This window comes from Neurospora crassa, linkage group III (assembly GCF_000182925.2).
Source record: "Neurospora crassa OR74A linkage group III, whole genome shotgun sequence".
NCBI classification, from domain to species: Eukaryota; Fungi; Ascomycota; class Sordariomycetes; order Sordariales; family Sordariaceae; genus Neurospora; species Neurospora crassa.
In genome coordinates this window covers 2987316-3004027 of record NC_026503.1, presented here as the reverse complement: position 1 = coordinate 3004027, position 16712 = coordinate 2987316, and the positions used below count along the sequence as shown (strand labels likewise).

Here is a 16712-nt window from a genome sequence, read left to right as displayed (position 1 = left end):
CAATCATATCTCTATAACCGAACAGTACACTCAAGACACCGCGCCGCGCAGGCTATACAAAGCTAGCTAAACCCCAATGCACGTCGTCATGATCCATGAGCAAATGAAAGACCAAACAAAGCAAGAGAAAGCAAAACGAAAACGAAAAGAAACCATAAACCCCCCTTTCTAGGAACCAAGGGACAAGAAAACAGCCTTTCATACCCCCATAACGCACAAACACTGGCATCTAATATATGTTTCCTTCGCCATCCAATATCGCTTTTCCCCAGCCCACCCACCCCAAAATCGTACTCCCATTCATCCTTTCTCTCAGTCCTGAAGATAAACAGGAATGCCATAAACAGCAATAGCAGCCGCAGTGACATAGCGAAACCGACACGCTCCCCTCGCGCTCGCCACCGCTTCCACCAAACTCTTCTTCCCCTTCTTTCCCTCCTCCTCTTTCTCTCCCTCTTCCTTTTCCATATCACCCTCATCCGCCTTATCCAACCCCTTCCCCTTCCTCCTCCGCTTCTCTTCCTCTCTCTTCTCCTCCGTTTTACTAAACACACCCGGTCCAAACAACCCCCAGTCCTCCAACAACCTCCCCGTAAACCGATCAATATCCCGATCCGTTATATCCCACAGCGTCCCCACCACCGCCGGCGCACCCGCCATCATGTAATTCCATGCCGGGCCGTAGACTTCAAACCCTTCGCCTGCCTCGTTCAACTTGGCGGAGCTGCATCCCATCAGCAGGACCGTGGCATTACATCGAGGGGATAAGCGACGGATGGTGCGGCCGCGAATGTATTGGGCGCCGGAGCCGTGGCCGAAATACAACAAGATGTCCGAGTTGGTGAGGGCTGAGGCGAATTCAGACTCGGTGGGCGGGCGGGCGGTTATGGATGTCCAGGTGCGAGGGGATGGGCCGAGGTGGGAGGTTAGGAGGGGGCTAAAGGTCTTTTGGGTGGTGAGGAGGTCGAAGGAGGGGTTGAGGATGTAGGTTCCTTTGACAGAAGAGGCGTGGTGGCCTTGCGGGTGTGAAAGAGATTGTGGTGATGATGACAATGTCCCGGTGGACACAAGGGGAATGGCGTCGGCGTCCAACATTATTGAGTCGCCGTCTTCTTCCTTTGCGGGTTGAGCAGCAGATCGAGGGGTCTTCATGTCTAGAATGGCGCGGCGGAGACAACCAAGACTTGGCATGCGGGATACGGCCAGGTTTTGTAAACACGGGAGAGACTCCCAGGGGAAAACGTGCAGAGCCTTGTCGAGCATGAGGATGGTGTGGGCGTGCTCGTCGCCGCCTCCGTCGAGTTCGTTGACAGCCGCGTGATAGGCGTGCAGGGCGTCCAGCATTTCGACGACCATGGAGTCAAAGTCGATCTCGTCGTAGGCGTTGCGTTCGCCGTGGAACTGGAGGATGTCAACGACAAAGTAGAGCAGGTCGGTTAGTTCCTCGTCAAGGTCGACATTTTGGTCGCCGGTATCGCCGAGACCGATGAAGAGTTCCAGGATGCGAGGATCAACGGTGACTTTCTCTGATTGCGGCTCCTGACCACCGCCAGCTTTCTTCCCGCGATGGTGTACCTGTCTCCGGCTGGGGAGATACTTGTCCAACATGTTTTCAAACGTTGCGCCAAACTTGTTCATCAACTCCTTCCGCTTGCCGCCTTGGGTCTGGTGCTGGCTGAAGATACCCCTGAAGCCGCCGAGCCAGATTTGCTCAATGTTCGTCAACAGATCCTTCATACGATTATCCAGCGCCTCACGGTCTGCCCACCAAGCAGTCTTGGCGCCCTTGACAGTGAAGTCTCTGGCATCGTGACAAGTTTCGTTGGCCAGGCGAATAATCTCCAGCAACTCGGCCCTTCCTTGTTGGTAGTTGAACACCTCGTTGTCTGCATCGCGCGAACTGGCACGATCAAGAGGAAGTCGAAGAACGAAGGGCGTGCAGCCCGCCTGTAGCTTCGTGATGCACAGATCGTGCTTATTGTCGCTCAGTGAGATGGACACCACACTCCAAGGCTTCGGGATAATGTCAATGTAGTCTCTCTGAAACTTTTGTAGGTCCAGTGAGAAGCCCAGACTCATCCGGCCAAGCGGCTCAACAGGCAGGTCCGTGAAATTAGGCCAGCTATATGCATCAGTTTTGGGTCCGTTCTTCTCCAGCATGAGAGCTTTGCGTTCCCTGCGCCATGTGAGGTTACGGCCCAGCTCGACCGAATAGGCAGTGTGTCCAGAAGAGGCGGATGCTTTGGCCTTCCCGGATGAAGCCGTAGCGGAAAGAAGAAGACCGACATTCTGCAGCATGACCGAGATCTTGTGAATGAGACTTGAGTCGCCACAGACTGTGGCCACGGCATGGGCCTCGAGAAGGGATTGCTGGGCTTGTCGAAGATTATCCACGTACTCCGCCTTTTCCTGGTCTGTGGTAACCTGAGTGGCAACCCGCTTTCTCTCTTGAAGAAGAGCTGGGTGGCCTGTAGAACCTCTATCCTTTCCTTGGGAATCAGAAACAGCAGGATATGAAATGGTGGAATCATGGATGACCGAAAACACCGGATCGTGGGCCATCTGCTCCATGCTCATGCCCAGCAGACAGGACGCAATGATCATCTGCTCGTCCGAGATGATTGCAGACAACGACTTCTTGGACCGCGTTTTGACACCTTCAAGCATCGCCAAAGCCGAATTCCAATCCCTCTTCGCCAGTTTTGCCGTAGCCTTTTGCACCATAATCGCCGCTCTGAGTTTCGAAAGTTGGGCATCCTCAACAGACCGAGAAGCAGAGACATGTGTCGCCGCCTTTGGTCTCGCCGAAAGCGCAGGTCTCGAATGGACACTCTTGACCGGTTTCGATAGTTGCCGTACAGCCCCAGGCCCCTTGAGTCCCCTCATAGCCGTTCCCTTCTCCTCACTCTCCGTCTTCTCCCCAGCAACCGACACCGACGCAGCACTAACCTCCATCAACCCTTCTAGAATCGCCTCCGCCCTCCCAATCATCGCCTCGGCGCCCTCAAAGCTCTTCAGATCCAAGCACATAGCCCCAATCTGGCAAGCCAGCACGGCCGAAGAATACGAATTGCTTTCCTCCGGGAGCAAATTAGCCGCCTCCTGCAACATTTCCATCGCCTTGGGAATGTTCGCCGCCTTGACGTACACCGAGCCCATCCAGGTCGCGCAGCCAGCTTTCAGAATCCCCGAGTTGGCGCTATTGGCAATCTTTTGTGCCTGCTCCGCGTAGTACATCGTCTCTTGGAACATGCCCAGATGCGCGTAGATGGACGACAAGCGTAGAGTGTTTCGGTACAGGGTGAGGGCGAGCTTCCACGACTCCGGCCCTAGGTAAGGCGTCTCTTTTCCGGTGGCCGAAAGGTCACAGGTAGCGTCGTCGGTATTGAACATGGCTGAGTCGTCGGTTGAGGAACGGGCGGATGATTTTGCTGCTGCTAACTGCTGTTCTACCTTGACCCAGTCCTGAAAGATGCAGCGGACGCTTTCTCGGGCGTAGACCAGAGCATGGTGGGATTCACCTCGTTCCTGGGTAACGAGAGAATGAAGATAAGAAGCATAGGCCACCAGATATTTCCGCCGAGCACGGGAGACCTTGCCTGGCATAGCTTCAGCCTCGACTGCAGCCCGGGCCTGAGAAAGATGGTATTCTGCTTGAGTGAGATCACCGGTGGCGATAAAGTGTTCTGTCCAGGAGAGGTGGAAGGTGGCAACCGCGTCACCGGGCAAATTAGCCTGTTTCTTGAGATATTGCAGTGCCTCGGCGAAGGTCTGCTCAGCTTTTATGGATTGCCCCAGATTGGTGTATTGCAGAGCCAGCGTTGAGGCATGCTGAACAATGTCTTCCAGCCTGGGGCCGTCCGCTAGTCTGGCAATATCCGCCGTCAGTTCCAGGACCATAGCTACCATGTTATCGTGACCGCTCAAGCGGAGAAAGTCAGCCATGGCCTGCAGGTGATCCAGAAGGCCAGGAATATCGTTGATTGATCGCTCCACATCCGTTTTGGTTTGACAAGTCTTGACGATCGATTTCCACGTCTCAAGGCATCGTTCAACCGCTCCAAGATCAGAGTAACCATCCGACAAAGCTGTGATTGAGTGATAGAAGGCTCCCATATGCGGCACAAAGCGGGCAAGTCCAGCATCTTCGCCGAGGTTATCCGGTTCCACCTGCGTAGCATCCCTAGTGATAGCAAGCAACTCGGGTACCTTTCGCTGGTTGCCAATGGCAGAGCTCAAGAGCGCCAACAGCACTCGGAGTCTTCGTATGGGATACCGTGTCGGGACATAAATGCGAAGCAAAGCATCCACGACAGGGTGCTCGAGAGTAATCACTTCCTCCCTCTTTCTTCCACTCATGGTTGGATTGCCACCCAAGAGAATGTAGTGTAACCGATGTTCGAGTCCGGCAGCTTGTTCAGCTTCTGGTAGATCTACTGTCCAATCCATGAAGACATGCTCCATCTTTGCAACAGCCACCAGAGCACGAGATAAAGTCTCGGCCTTCTCGTCCCTTTGCCACACGATAAGCGGCGAGTCTGTCGCCAGTGCACCGACGACACTGTCGAGAATCCCGTCATCCAGCATACTCGTCCGGATGGTCTGTAGCGCGGTGAGAGCCTGCTCATTCCTGCCCAGTGTCCGAGCCATCTCGGCCATTCGTTCCAACTTCAAGATGAGCTGCGCCTTGTCTTTCTCTGCTGTCGACCTGTGCTTCACGCAATCGATCGAACGACGGAGAGCTCGTAAGGGCGCCACATCTTTGGGGTCAGTGGATTGTTGTCGTAATACATTATACTGTAGATAGTAGAAGTGCGAAATCTTGACATGGTACATGCTCTGCGAGCCGGCAGCGCCCATATCCCCGATGTATTCCAAGAGCAAAAGACAATCATTAAGAATCGAATCCATAAAGTCCCACTCCAACCTCTTCTCTTCGAGGCGTGTCTTGACGATGATGAATGATGAGTCAAGGGTATGCTGAATAGACTGTAGGAGTAGTTGACGGCGTTGTTCGTATCTGAGGTAGTCCTTCGTGCTACTCTTGGGTTCCGGCGGTTTACCGAGCCATCGTAGACAAAACCGAGGACATTGAAGGACGAACGATTCTAGGGATTCTCGGCAATTGGAAGTAAAATCAGCAAACCCATCATTTTCTTTTTTCAACAGAGCAAGCAGAAGTTTCATAGCTGCCCTCCTGACCGAGCAGACGTTATTGAGTAACTCGTCGAGGTCATTGGAATCACCCCGCAGTGGGCCTGAAAGACCAGCAACGACCTCGTCGAGAAGCTGGTTATCACGACAGTACTTTACCGGGTCCTTGAGTTGGAGGGATAATAGTTGCGCTGAGATGGAGCATATCTTGGCGACCGAGTCCACCTTTGCATCGACCCCTTCTTTGAGCTTCGTCGCCCAAGATACTGCATCTGTCACCTTTCCTGCCTCTCGTGCCAGAACCGCTAAAACCTGGTAAATCTGAGAGAGAGGTGTCCTTGATGCTTCGGACAGTTGTGCGCCGTACGTATCGAGCTGAGACCGAACTCTGGTATATACTGAGAGGCAAGTAGCATAGGTAGAGCGCCCGCTCTCCTGGCTCCGACGAACAAAGGCACCCATGTACCGAGAGAGAGGCATGATGATGTCCTTTTCCGCATCAGCCTTGTGTTTGGCCAACTTCCACCATTGTAATCTCGTCTCCAAAGCAAAGCATTGCAGCTCGATGGCGGATACCGGGGAGATACTAAGCCGCGGTTCTATGCTGAGCGTGTCGTCCTTGCTGGATGCGCTGGGGGTCAAGGAAATCATGCATTGAGCTAAAGTTTCCATCTGGCGGGCAATCTTGGCAACATCAGCGCCCTTTTCAATTGCTGATCGTAAGAGGAGGGAAGTTGGTGATGAGCTATGGTCCTGGCGCAAGAGAGGAACGACCGCCTCAATCGCATTTGGCTTTTTGTTCGCGGATAGGAGGCGCAATGCCTGTATTTGTGTTGTGATAACGAGAGCAAGGGCCGGTCCCAAGGATTTCACTTGGCCGAAGTCGAGAATCTCCGTGTACACTTGCGCCGCCGTCTTGGGTGGTTCGGTAGCAGTCGTCTTGGTTGGCTTCTTTGTTGCTGTTGTCGAACTGGACGGTGTCTCCAATCTCTTCTTCAAGATGCGCAATTCCTTGAGGGCTTGATCGTGTAGTCCTAGCGTAATCAGCCTGGCGATTAGAGAAGACATGCCGGTCTCTAACTGTAACTCGGGGAGCGTGAGCTTGCTGGACGTGTGTAACTGGCGCAGAGTGCCCAGGGCAACACGAGCGCATTCAACCGTGGCAAGGAGGTTTGTGTCATGTTTCGGGGCCTTGGCTGGCGAGAGAGAGCGCTTCGAGAGGGCCGGGGAAGTGGTGACTCTGTTCAGGGCACGAGGCTGTAGGGGAGATAACGGTGTCGAGTTGGTAGAGCTACATCGTTGGAGCGGGTTTCTCGTCGTGGCTGACCTCAACAACTCCTCCTCTTGGGGCGCTGGCCGCTTGGTAGGCGTTGGGGGTCTCGCGGTTGTGGGCGGGTTCTTTGCATATTCGCTCAGGGCGCGAAGGGTTCCGTTGACAACATGTGTTGCCAATGTCGCCTTTTCCTTGGGCGAGAGTCCGCTATCTTTCTTTGATGCTGTGGTAGCCTTGGTAGCTGTGTTGTTTGCTCTCGACCGCGGCCTCGTTGACAACGCTGTCTTTGTTGTTGTTGTTGTTATTGTTATGTCTGCCGCGGCCGTGGCATCGTCTTTGGGTAAAAGCAGGCTCTTGAGAAGAGCTGTGATGGCGGGCGTACATGTTGTCACCGAAGAGACGGCGCTGCGCACGGCGTCAGCTTGGGAGTGTATGGTATCCATGAAGCTGTCGTAATGTAGAGAGAGAAGGTCTAATGGGCTGATTCCTAATCATGTCATCGCCTATAACGTAGGTAGAGGACTAGGGACACTATCCAAAAGACGGCAAAAGAGGGTAGTGCATGGAGGATGGCTGGAATGTAAATAAGATGTGGAAGCAAACGCCAAGGTGGATTGCGAATTGGTGTCCAACAATGGAGCTCCCCCCGGTCACGAATCCGGCTGCTGAAGACGGGGAGAACGAACCCTTGTTGGCGGGATGTTGACTTGGTCGCAACAAAGATTCAACGAGTTCAAGTTGCCCGGGCAACTGCAACGCAGGTACGAAAGCACACGGTACGTACCTCACTACGTGGGGCGCATCGGCCAGCCAGGGGCAGCGGGATGGAATGGCAGAAAGACCCCACCTTTGCCTGCCGTGTGAGGTGGGATGTCACTTGTGGGAATTTTGGCGCTGTGTCACTCACTGCAACTGAACTGAACTGAACTCGAGTGAACTTTTTGCCCGAAGTGGAAGAAGAACGAAGCTTCGAGTCCGTCGTCTTCTCACTTTCTCTTTTCAGGGTCTCTCCCAGTTTCTCTCCCGCAACACTTGATTTCGACAACTGCTCTGATCCGTCGCAATCCTACTTAGGCTTCAACAGCCACCGAATCCCAACACAAGACAACGCGACATTTCCGAATTGCTACCTACCATGCGCCGAACTTCTCTTCCTCAGCGCCTTGGGCGCAATGCGCATGCTGCCTTGCTCCATCGTCAAGTCCCCTCGACAGTTCTTCGAGCTTCGTTTTCCACCTCGATCCGCCTCGCGAGCGGCGCCCCGGATGTAATCGTCCCTAGAGTCGCCAAAGTGTCATTTTGGAAGTCGTTGGTTCCCAAGTTCTTGCGATTCGGCGATGACTCCATCAACCACACAAAGATGCCGAAATCGACCGAGTGGAACCCGGCCACCTTCTTTATCATCATCTTTCTAATGATCGGTTCCATGGCTATCCAGATGATCTCGCTCAAAAAAGACTATGCGGCCTTTTCGCGCCAGGCCGATGTCAGGATTAATACCTTGCGTGAGGTGGTCGAGAGGATACAGAAGGGTGAAGAGGTGGATGTTGAGAATGTGTTGGGCACTGGCGATCCGGAGAAGGAGGCTGCTTGGGATGAAGGTTCGTTAAACGCAGGTGGATATGATACGGAGAGCACAGGCTGATATGAAGATTCAATAACAGTCCTCAAGGAGATCGAACGCGAAGAGATCATGCACAAGGCAAAGCAACAAAAGGCGGCGAAACTTGCCCAGCAAGCCAAGGCAGAGCCCGTAAAGGAACAACCCCAGACGCAGACCGAGACCCAGACCGAGACAACGCCCAAGATCTCGCCTGCAGCCCTCAAGGGTGCCTTCTTCTAAGTCGACAAGACCTTTTTATTCTATTATTGATAGATGGGCGTCCGCTAGCGGACCCGTCCAGTAAACAACCTGCCCACGGGTACCTCGGCCACCATGGCCCCATTGTTATAACTCTTGAGCTCCTCCACGAGCGCCGGTAACAGCTGTTCAGTAGCCATCTCCACTCTAACCCCATGAGGACCGGCCATCTTAGGGTCTAGATCTTCAAAGAACATCTCTTCGCGCCTCACACCACCGATGCTCACAATGGCTATAGGCATTCCTCGGAGCTTCGCCCGCTGTGCCAGCCGCCAAGCCGAGTAGGTCGCGAGAGAGGTGCCTAAGATGAGCATTCGTCCGGCATTGTCAATGGCCTTTTCCGCCTCGCTCTTGACCTCGGCGCTTATACTCTCTCCAAACATGATTACTGCCGGTTTCAGAACTCCCGCAGTACTGGACGGTATCCATGCACCATCTTTGTCGATTTCTACCCATGTCTTGGTGCCATCTGCAAGACGTGGCGGCTCCTTCAGACACGACGGACATGCTGGGTAACGAAACGTGGTGTAAGGTGCCTCGGCCAGGTCCACATCACCATCTGGGTTCATCTTGATACCCTTCTTGTTCCGTTCTTCAATGTCCTCCGTCTCCAGGGCTCCTGATGCCAGCGCCTCGCGAAGGAAATCGGCCCAGATCGGGTTGAGCCTGGCCAGTGTGGTTTGATACTCATCTCGAGGAAATTGGTTCCGGCACGATGTACAAACAACCGAGGCTAGAGTCCCGTGCAATTCGACGGTTTGTATATCGGGATGGCTCATTTTGTGGAAGGAATCGACATTCTGTGTGATTACACCCGTAATGCTTTTGTTGTTTCGGTCACCGCTGTAGCGCTCGGTGAGCAGATTCCCAAGGTCCCGGATCGCGTAGTGGCCCGGGTTCGGGCCGGCCCGTCCCAGACCCCTCCATCCGATGTAGCTTCGTGCCCAGTATCGCTGCCGCGTCTCGTGGCTGGCGAGAAACTCGTGGTGGAAAATCGGCTTGTAGTCCTTATTGACCCGGTAGGTGCCGTTGACGCCACGGTAGTCGGCTAAGCCGCTGGCCACGGAAAGGCCGGCACCGGTGAGGATGACAGTTCGATTGGGTAAACCGGACGGCGGAGGGGCGGTGAGGAATGACTTGAGAGCAGCCACGGCGCCGGGCAGGGTCGTGGCGGTGGCAGGTATGATGGTGGTCGGGGGAGGCAGCTCTCGGTAGGGAATCCGCATTCGGAGGGTGCCGGCTGCTGTTGTCGCTAGGGTGGACATTTTGATGTGCTGCCGTATGATTCGGATCTGATGGGTGGCAGTATTTGTTGTTAAGGATAACGAGGCGGCACACGCCGCTACCTACAATGCCAAATCTCCATGTTGGATGTTGTGAAGTTTGTCTCAGTCCAGATGCGGAATCACAGTGGCACTCGGTGAGATCGAGTCAGTGTCGTCACCGAAGATCCGAAAAGCTCGGGCCATCTTGGCATCTGCATGAGCTGCGGAACAAAGAACAATTGTTTACTTGCCCCTTTCGAAGAACATGATGGTCATTGACATATAACGAATTAGCTTGAACTTGATAGAATGGCTGTTGAAATTTTCCAGACGGGTTTCTTTTTGTAACACTCCAATTGAAGAGGTGCGTCTATCCTGTATTCCCGTTGGGTTGGCTTTGCTTACATTACACTAGTTCTACACCATTACGGGATCTTGTCCCGCCCCATGCTTGGTGGGGTGGCTGAAAGCTCTCGTCTACATAAGACCTCAAGGTGGTACTTGAACTCAACAGAGTCGTATGGTCTAATGGTTATGATTTCTCGTTCACATTAGTTGAATCTGATCCGAGAAGGTTCTGGGTTCGATCCCCAGTACGACTAAGTTTTTGACTTTTTCTTCACAACGGCGCCATCATAAGGAAATGCGTTTCCATCACTCAGTCTGTTATTTTTTCGTTTTTGGTTTTCTGTCTTTGATCCCGTCTTCCAGATGCCGAGAAATAGCGCTCTATGAATGGGATGGTGACAAGTTTCCAGCAAAGTCGATTTTCAATTTTGGCTGTCAACATCAAGACGTTGAATAATATCGATCCATGCCAATCGATTCTATGAACTTTGATCTAATGACATTGACCAACTAAACAAATCTCTCTGAATCCCGAAAGTTCGGGTATTTTGTCACATGAGTATCTTTGCGCAAGCACCATCACTTGTTCAGGCTTTCTTGTTGTAACATTGTCTTGTGTCAACATGATGGATCCACACTCAATGCGTGTCCCCCCTGAACCCCCTTTTCGAGTTTGTTTGTATCCAGCGAATACATGATGCCTCACCCTTGACTTTCAGAGAGCCATGCAAAGACACGCAATACCTCCTTACTAGCTGCCACCACTCGCACAACACATCAAGTAAAAATCCTTTCTTACTTCGCAACAGTTGGATCTCATTTATTATCAGATGCGACCGGATGGCTGAAGGACTTCACAAAGGTCCCAGAGCAGCATTGGCGATGGCGTGCGAATCGAACGTTGGGAACACGGGGAGAGGGGCAGGCAGTGGGGAAGTGGACCAGCTAAAGAGCTCACTTGCTGCCCTGGAACATGCGCCGAAGCCAAGCCGATCAGGGACGGGTCCACGCCGACGGGACCTGCCCGGGACTCAGCCGCGCCAGCCCAGGATGGCCTAGTGTAGTCGGTTTAGCAGGGCAGTCAACCACCTCAACAGTCGCTTGCTGCACCAGGCACAGGCAGGGCCAAGTATCGGTCAAGTACCCGCCTCTGAGGTGTGTCTGGTACTAACCTCCTGGTTTATTACTACTGGCAGGTACCACTGTACCCCATCGGCCGGTATCGATTCCCAAACCACCAAAACACTGAAAGTCCCCCCCCCCCCCCTATCTCAGCTCCCGTCTAAACACTCAGTAATCCATAATCGAGTCCAAGATTTATTTCCTTACTACACTATTATTCCCTTATTCCTACCAGCTACCAGCTAGCAGCTTACTGCCCTAATCCCTCCCGATGTCCGGCCGTTTCGTCAGAGCGTCGAAGTATCGTATGTCGATCCCCCGTGTTCCTCCCCCGAAGGCTCCTTAGCACACCAGCTGGATGGATACTGTAGCTCCCGAGGTAGCGCGCCGTATCCACGATGGGAGTCGCGACGAGCTTGGAGAGAGAGACATGGACTGACACGATAGCCGCGACTGCTAGGACACGTCTTCGGCAAGCCCACGCGCAAGGAGTTCTGCTACGACAACCTTCGCATCAGCCACAATGCCTGGGACACCAACCTCATAAAGGTAGGTACCTACCTGTTTAAATACTTCCTGTGCTCCTACGCTCCTCTCCACTACTTGCGCCCTATCCATAGCTTCCATGGTCGTTATATACTGACCGTGTCTTTGTCTCGCCTACACCTAGGCCAACCCCGAGTACTTGGCCGTCAACTGGGAGTCGAGCGGTGGTGGCGCCTTCGCCGTCATCCCCCTCAACGAGCGCGGCAAGCTTCCCGACCAAATACCGCTGTTCCGTGGCCACACCGCCGCCGTCCTCGACACTGACTGGTACGCTCTTGCGCATGCGCTACAACGACCCGACAAGACAATCTGACCTAGGCTCCTCTTAGGAACCCCTTCAACGACCGCTTGATCGCCTCTGCCTCCGACGATGGAAAGGTGTTTGTCTGGCAGGTGCCCGAGAACTTCACCCTCTATACAGACGCCGAAGAGCCGGCCGATGTCTCACCCCTCAGCAAGCTCTCTGGCCACACGAGGTACGATCTACACCCTGAAGATAAGATTCAGTAAGGCTTGCGCTCACACAAACCAGAAAGGTCGGCCATGTCCTCTTCAACCCCGCCGCCGAAAACATTCTCGCCTCGTCGTCCGGCGACTTGACGGTCAAGTTCTGGGACGTCGAGACCGGCCAAGCCCCCATCGCCATCAAGCACCCCGACATTGTGCAGTCTTTGTCGTGGAGCGCCAACGGCACAATGCTTGTCACCACCTCTCGCGACAAGAAGCTGCGCGTGTGGGATGTGCGCCAGCAGTCCGCAGTCCACGAATACCAGGGCCACGAGGGCGCCAAGAACAGTCGTGCTGTATGGCTTGGTGAACACAACCGTATCGCCACCACTGGTTTCTCCCGGATGAGTGACCGTCAGGTTGCCCTGTGGGAGCCTGGCAGGAAGGACCCCATCGGTGGTTTCACCTCGCTCGACTCCATCTCTGGTGTCTGCATGCCTTTCTGGGGTAAGTCACGCTTGCTGGACCATGGCTTTTGTATGCGCCGAAGCTAACTGTGGTCTTTTTTCGTAGATGACGGCTCTAACTGCCTGTACCTTGCTGGCAAGGGGTAAGTTTGTCGCAACCCGAGATAGGAACGATAGATAGCATGCTAACGTCCGCAGTGATGGCAACATTCGTTATTTCGAGTACGAGAACGACAAGTTGGAGTTCCTGGCCGAGTACAAGTCTGGTGACCCCCAGAGAGGTATTGCTTTTGTGCCTCGCCGTGGTGTCAACGTCCACGAGAACGAAATCATGAGGGCCTACAAGACCGTCAATGATCAGTACATCGAGCCCATCTCCTTCACTGTTCCCCGTCGTGCCGAGACCTTCCAGTCCGACATCTACCCCCCTGCGACCGGCCTCAAGCCCGCCGTGTCCGCCCAGGAGTGGTTTGACGGCAAGGACGGCATCCCGGCCAAGATCGACATGGAGAGCATCTACGAGGGTACCGCACCCAGGGAAGTTCCGGCCGATTACAAGCCTCCCACTGCCGTCTCGTCTCCTATCCAGCCCCCCGTGTCCAAGATGGAATCCACGCCCCCACCCGCTACTCGTGTGCCCACGTCGACCGTGGCGGACCAGAAGGCCTCCATGTCCGCTATTGCAAACAAGTTCCAGGATAACGAGGACGCCGAGCCAAGTGAGGGCGAGTCCTCTCCCTTCGAGGAGGTTTCGCGCCCCGCTGCTAGAGCCGCCGCCCCGGTTTCTGTGCGAACATCCCTTCCTCCCGCTTCCGCCGGCAAGACACCTTCCCCGACGACGTACCAGACCCCAGTCCAGAAGCTTGCCTCGCCAGTCAGGACCACCGCAGCCGCCCCTGCGCCTGCTTCTACCGCTTCCCCTTCCTCGGGAAACGTCGAGGCCTCTCTTTCCCAGATCACGCAGCTTCTTGAGCAGCAGAGCAGGATTATTGGTGCACAGAGCGACAAGATCCAGGCCCAGAGTCAGATCATCAGCCATCTTGCCACCGAAGTCGAGACCCTCAAGAAGAGGGTCGGACCCGGCCCGCAGGATCAGAGCGAGAGAATCAGACAGTTGGAGCTGGAGCTCGAGGCTGCTAGGTCGTAAGAGTCAGAGTTTTGAGAGTTCAGGTCCAAAGTTTATACGTCCCTCTCGCTCTCTCACTGGGTTATACTGTCAGACCAGTCCTTGAACATACTTCTCTCTCTTACCGAGTTTATAATGAAAGTCGACGTTGTTGGGGTAAGTAGTAGTTGGACACGTAGGGGATGGATGCAGGATGATTGGATGACGACGATATAGCTTTCAAATGGGGCATGAAATGAAAAAAGCAAGCAAGCAACTTGAAGCAGATGAAGATCAAGAAGGAGAACAAGGACAGCATAGCCAAGGCAAGCAAAGGAAAGCGTTCAATTGGTGTCTTTGGAGTATAGTAACTAGTTTTTCAACCTGTTCGTGCTGTATACTGTTCGTGTGAGCTCTCCCGATTCGTTGATGTAGTGAAGTTATCTAGGATATGGATACACTGCCCGGTAACGATTACGGTTTCGGTATGGACATTGGAAATCTGTACTCTTACGTGAGGCAAGTTAAACACAAGTAAGTAACCAGTTGACGGCATCAAACCCTTACCTACGTGACCAACGAGACGGCCGGCCAGTTAATACTCATTTATCATTGACTCCCGAACGTGATCTACAAGCGGGTAACTATCATAATCCCCATCTACCCCTTCACTTCCAATCCACTCTCCCTCACCCCCCACATAGTCGTTGTCGTCGTCGTCGTCGTCGTCGTCGTCGTCGTCGTCGTCGTCGTCGTCGTCGTCGTCACAACGATCACCCAAAAACCTCAAGATATCCTCATCCTCACTGGCATCAACCACCAACTCCAAATCATCAGCCAGTATCCGTCTCTCATCGTCCGAGTCCTCTCCCTTTCCCCCCTCCCATTCTTGATTGTCATCATCCTCAGCCCATTCTTGACGAGTCTGATTCTTCTTCCTCCTCGTCCCCGTCCCTCCTGGTACTAGTGACTCACCGGTATCCGTACGAACACTACTACCACCACCACTACCATCCATACCTCTAGCCATTCGCAGCATTCGCTCCCGCTTACGTTGTTGATAGCCAGCGAACCACCCAGTTAAAGTCTTCCGCTCCTTGTTCTGTTCCTCCTCATCATCTTCGGTCGAGGAGGAAGAGGAGGAAGAGGACCAGGAGGAGGGGGTTGTGGTTGTCCATCTCGATCCGTATACTTTGCTGGTGTAGCTTCTTCTTCTTCTTTTCTTTTTAACACCCCGCCACTTGCGGAGGGTGGTGCGCTTGATGGCTTTGGCGTACTGGAAATCAGCGGGTTGGGCTTCTTTGGTCCAAAAGGTGTGGAGGCGGTGGCGGCGGTGGGAGAAGTATTCGGTGGGTGTGCAAGGGGGAAGTTCAAAAGGGTTGGGGATGGAGGTGTCGGATTCCTGGGAGGTTTGTACTTGATCTTTCGGTTCGTTTTCCTTTTTCTTCTTCTTCTCCTCTTCTTGTTCTCCATCCTCCTTTCTACCTCCCGCGGCATCCCTCGCCCTCTTCTTACCCCCCATCACCCACTCCTTGATCTCTCCATCCTGTATCCTTCTCTCCTCCTTTCTCCTCCGCATCTTCACCAAACCCTCACTCAAAAACTCCAACTCCCTTTTCCGCCAACTCGGCAACGCAAACTGTCTTTGCAGATCCTCCTGCGTCAAGAACCCTCCTCCTCCGAGCCAGCTCTCAAGTGGTAAATACCCCTCTGCCGCGGCTATCGCCTCTTTCTTGCGTTTATCCGTCTGCTCGTAACTTTTCATGACGTCCCGTATCTGGTTTCTCACAATCTGCAGCAAGTCTTCTTCTTCTTCTTCTTCTTCTCTTCCCTCTAGGCCTGTGGTCCTGACATATGCAATGAAGGGAACTTCAGAGTTGAAAAACCTTTTCAGTCCTGGCGTTTGTTTTTTGGTTTTCTTCTTCACAAGCTTTTTTCCCGTCATCTCCATCTCCATTTCCTTGCCTTGTCGTGTTGTTGTTTCGGGGTAAATCAAGTCCGCAAGATCCCGCTTCGTTACCTTTATTGCTGTTACGGCCGCGAAAAGGGGGTGATCTATCCACTCTTCCCTGTTCAATTCCCACTTCTTTCTTTCCAACTTTTGGTTCCCCGGGATGACCTCCTCCTGGGCCCTTGGCTTCCAGATCCATGATGTCTTTTTGTTCAGAACATAGTTTGATGATATGCGTTCTGGTGGTGAGGGTGGTGGTGCAGGAGGTGACTCTGGGTGTGCTTTGACTGGGGGAGAAGAGGAGGTGGTAGAGTTGGTAGACTTGATGGATCTCTTAGAGAGGGAAGTCTTGGATGAGACGTTTGACTTGGCGTCGGAATCGGATGCATTAGGGTCGGTGTTGCTTTCATTGTCGGTGTTCTGGTTGTTGTTGTTGGTGTTGTTGTTGGCATCATGACCGGGCAGATCGAGCGAGGTCGAGCTTTGTTGCTGTAATGCTGGATTCGCCGTGGACAATCTCGTCGACTTGCCAGACTCAACAGTTTGTGTAACCTTTTCCGGAGCAAAAGACCCATCCACATTCTCGTCCTTCACAGAACCCTCCCGAATCTTCCTAAGTCTCGCAATCCGCCGTGCCCTGCTCACCAGTGATTCTAAAGGTCTCTTTTCATCATTCCCACCACCTGCAGCACCACCACTATGTCCTCTACCACCAACACCCGACAACTCCTTGGTAACACTCACCTCTCCAGTCTCTTTCTTCCCGCCTTCATTTAAAGACCCCTCCCCCTCCCCCTCCCTCAACCTCCCCGAACCTACCATCGGCATCCACATCCTACCCCCCATCGGTGCTACGTTCCGTGCTCCATCCATCTCCCTCAACACGCACCACTCAATCCCATCCCTCACACACCTCGAACACCTTACCTGTAATCCTGGAACTGGGAGAGGAATGTCCGGTTTATATCTGTACCTGTACCACCATGGCGGGGTGAACTTGGGGCGTCGGTTTTGGTCACGCTGTTCGCCATGGTTGAGTAAGTTGAGGAGGGAGCACCGCGGAGAGGAGGAGACGAGGGAGCAGTGGAGGCAGGGGACGGAGGGAGTGTACACTGTTAGGTCTATGGGGTAGGGATAAGGAGGGAGACGGGGGAGAAGGGGTGGATTATTGTC

The 16712-nt window shown here is 53.6% G+C and overlaps 5 protein-coding genes and 1 non-coding gene across 6 annotated transcripts; 3 read left to right on the top strand and 3 right to left on the bottom strand.

The window, feature by feature from the left end:
- Nucleotides 1-294: 294 nt before the first annotated feature.
- NCU00205 (hypothetical protein) lies at nucleotides 295-7142 on the bottom strand. The gene has a single exon (XM_951497.2). It carries the CDS (start codon nucleotides 6868-6870, stop codon nucleotides 313-315), a length of 6558 nt encoding a protein of 2185 aa, XP_956590.1. The 5' UTR covers nucleotides 6871-7142; the 3' UTR covers nucleotides 295-312.
- Nucleotides 7143-7344: 202 nt separating this feature from the next.
- On the top strand, nucleotides 7345-9652 carry NCU00204 (hypothetical protein). Its single transcript, XM_951496.3, has 2 exons — nucleotides 7345-8028; nucleotides 8092-9652. Exons 1-2 carry the CDS (start codon nucleotides 7563-7565, stop codon nucleotides 8268-8270), a joined length of 645 nt encoding a protein of 214 aa, XP_956589.3. The 5' UTR covers nucleotides 7345-7562; the 3' UTR covers nucleotides 8271-9652.
- Nucleotides 7823-9676, bottom strand: nst-5 (SIR2 family histone deacetylase). Its single transcript, XM_951495.3, has one exon. The coding sequence runs from the start codon at nucleotides 9551-9553 to the stop codon at nucleotides 8315-8317; it is 1239 nt and encodes a 412-aa protein (XP_956588.3). The 5' UTR covers nucleotides 9554-9676; the 3' UTR covers nucleotides 7823-8314.
- A 391-nt stretch (nucleotides 9677-10067) lies between these two features.
- NCU15235 lies at nucleotides 10068-10155 on the top strand. The gene has a single exon. It is a non-coding gene; the product is annotated as a tRNA-Val (tRNA).
- A 945-nt stretch (nucleotides 10156-11100) lies between these two features.
- Nucleotides 11101-14080, top strand: crn (coronin 1). The gene is made up of 7 exons (XM_951494.2): nucleotides 11101-11328; nucleotides 11484-11572; nucleotides 11694-11836; nucleotides 11899-12045; nucleotides 12102-12523; nucleotides 12590-12626; nucleotides 12682-14080. The coding sequence occupies exons 1-7, from the start codon at nucleotides 11295-11297 to the stop codon at nucleotides 13628-13630; spliced, it is 1821 nt and encodes a 606-aa protein (XP_956587.2). The 5' UTR covers nucleotides 11101-11294; the 3' UTR covers nucleotides 13631-14080.
- Nucleotides 14081-14183: 103 nt separating this feature from the next.
- NCU00201 (hypothetical protein) lies at nucleotides 14184-16570 on the bottom strand (the record flags this gene model as incomplete). Its single annotated transcript, XM_011395482.1, has 2 exons — nucleotides 14184-16200; nucleotides 16467-16570. 2 exons carry the CDS (start codon nucleotides 16568-16570, stop codon nucleotides 14184-14186), a joined length of 2121 nt encoding a protein of 706 aa, XP_011393784.1.
- Between the last annotated feature and the right edge of the window lie 142 nt (nucleotides 16571-16712).

What these genes read in the sequence shown, in the direction of transcription:
- NCU00205 (XM_951497.2), bottom strand. Translation starts at nt 6,870, where the DNA reads ATGGATACCATACACTCCCAAGCTGACGCCGTGCGCAGCGCCGTCTCT.
- crn (XM_951494.2), top strand. Translation starts at nt 11,295, where the DNA reads ATGTCCGGCCGTTTCGTCAGAGCGTCGAAGTATC. An exon ending in CGTCAGAGCGTCGAAGTATC is followed by an intron (nt 11,329 to 11,483) that starts GTATGTCGATCC and finishes CGCGACTGCTAG; the next exon opens with GACACGTCTTCGGCAAGCCC. An exon ending in CTGTACCTTGCTGGCAAGGG is followed by an intron (nt 12,627 to 12,681) that starts GTAAGTTTGTCG and finishes TAACGTCCGCAG; the next exon opens with TGATGGCAACATTCGTTATT.
- nst-5 (XM_951495.3), bottom strand. Translation starts at nt 9,553, where the DNA reads ATGTCCACCCTAGCGACAACAGCAGCCGGCACCCTCCGAATGCGGATT.
- NCU00204 (XM_951496.3), top strand. Translation starts at nt 7,563, where the DNA reads ATGCGCCGAACTTCTCTTCCTCAGCGCCTTGGGCGCAATGCGCATGCT. An exon ending in GGAGGCTGCTTGGGATGAAG is followed by an intron (nt 8,029 to 8,091) that starts GTTCGTTAAACG and finishes ATTCAATAACAG; the next exon opens with TCCTCAAGGAGATCGAACGC.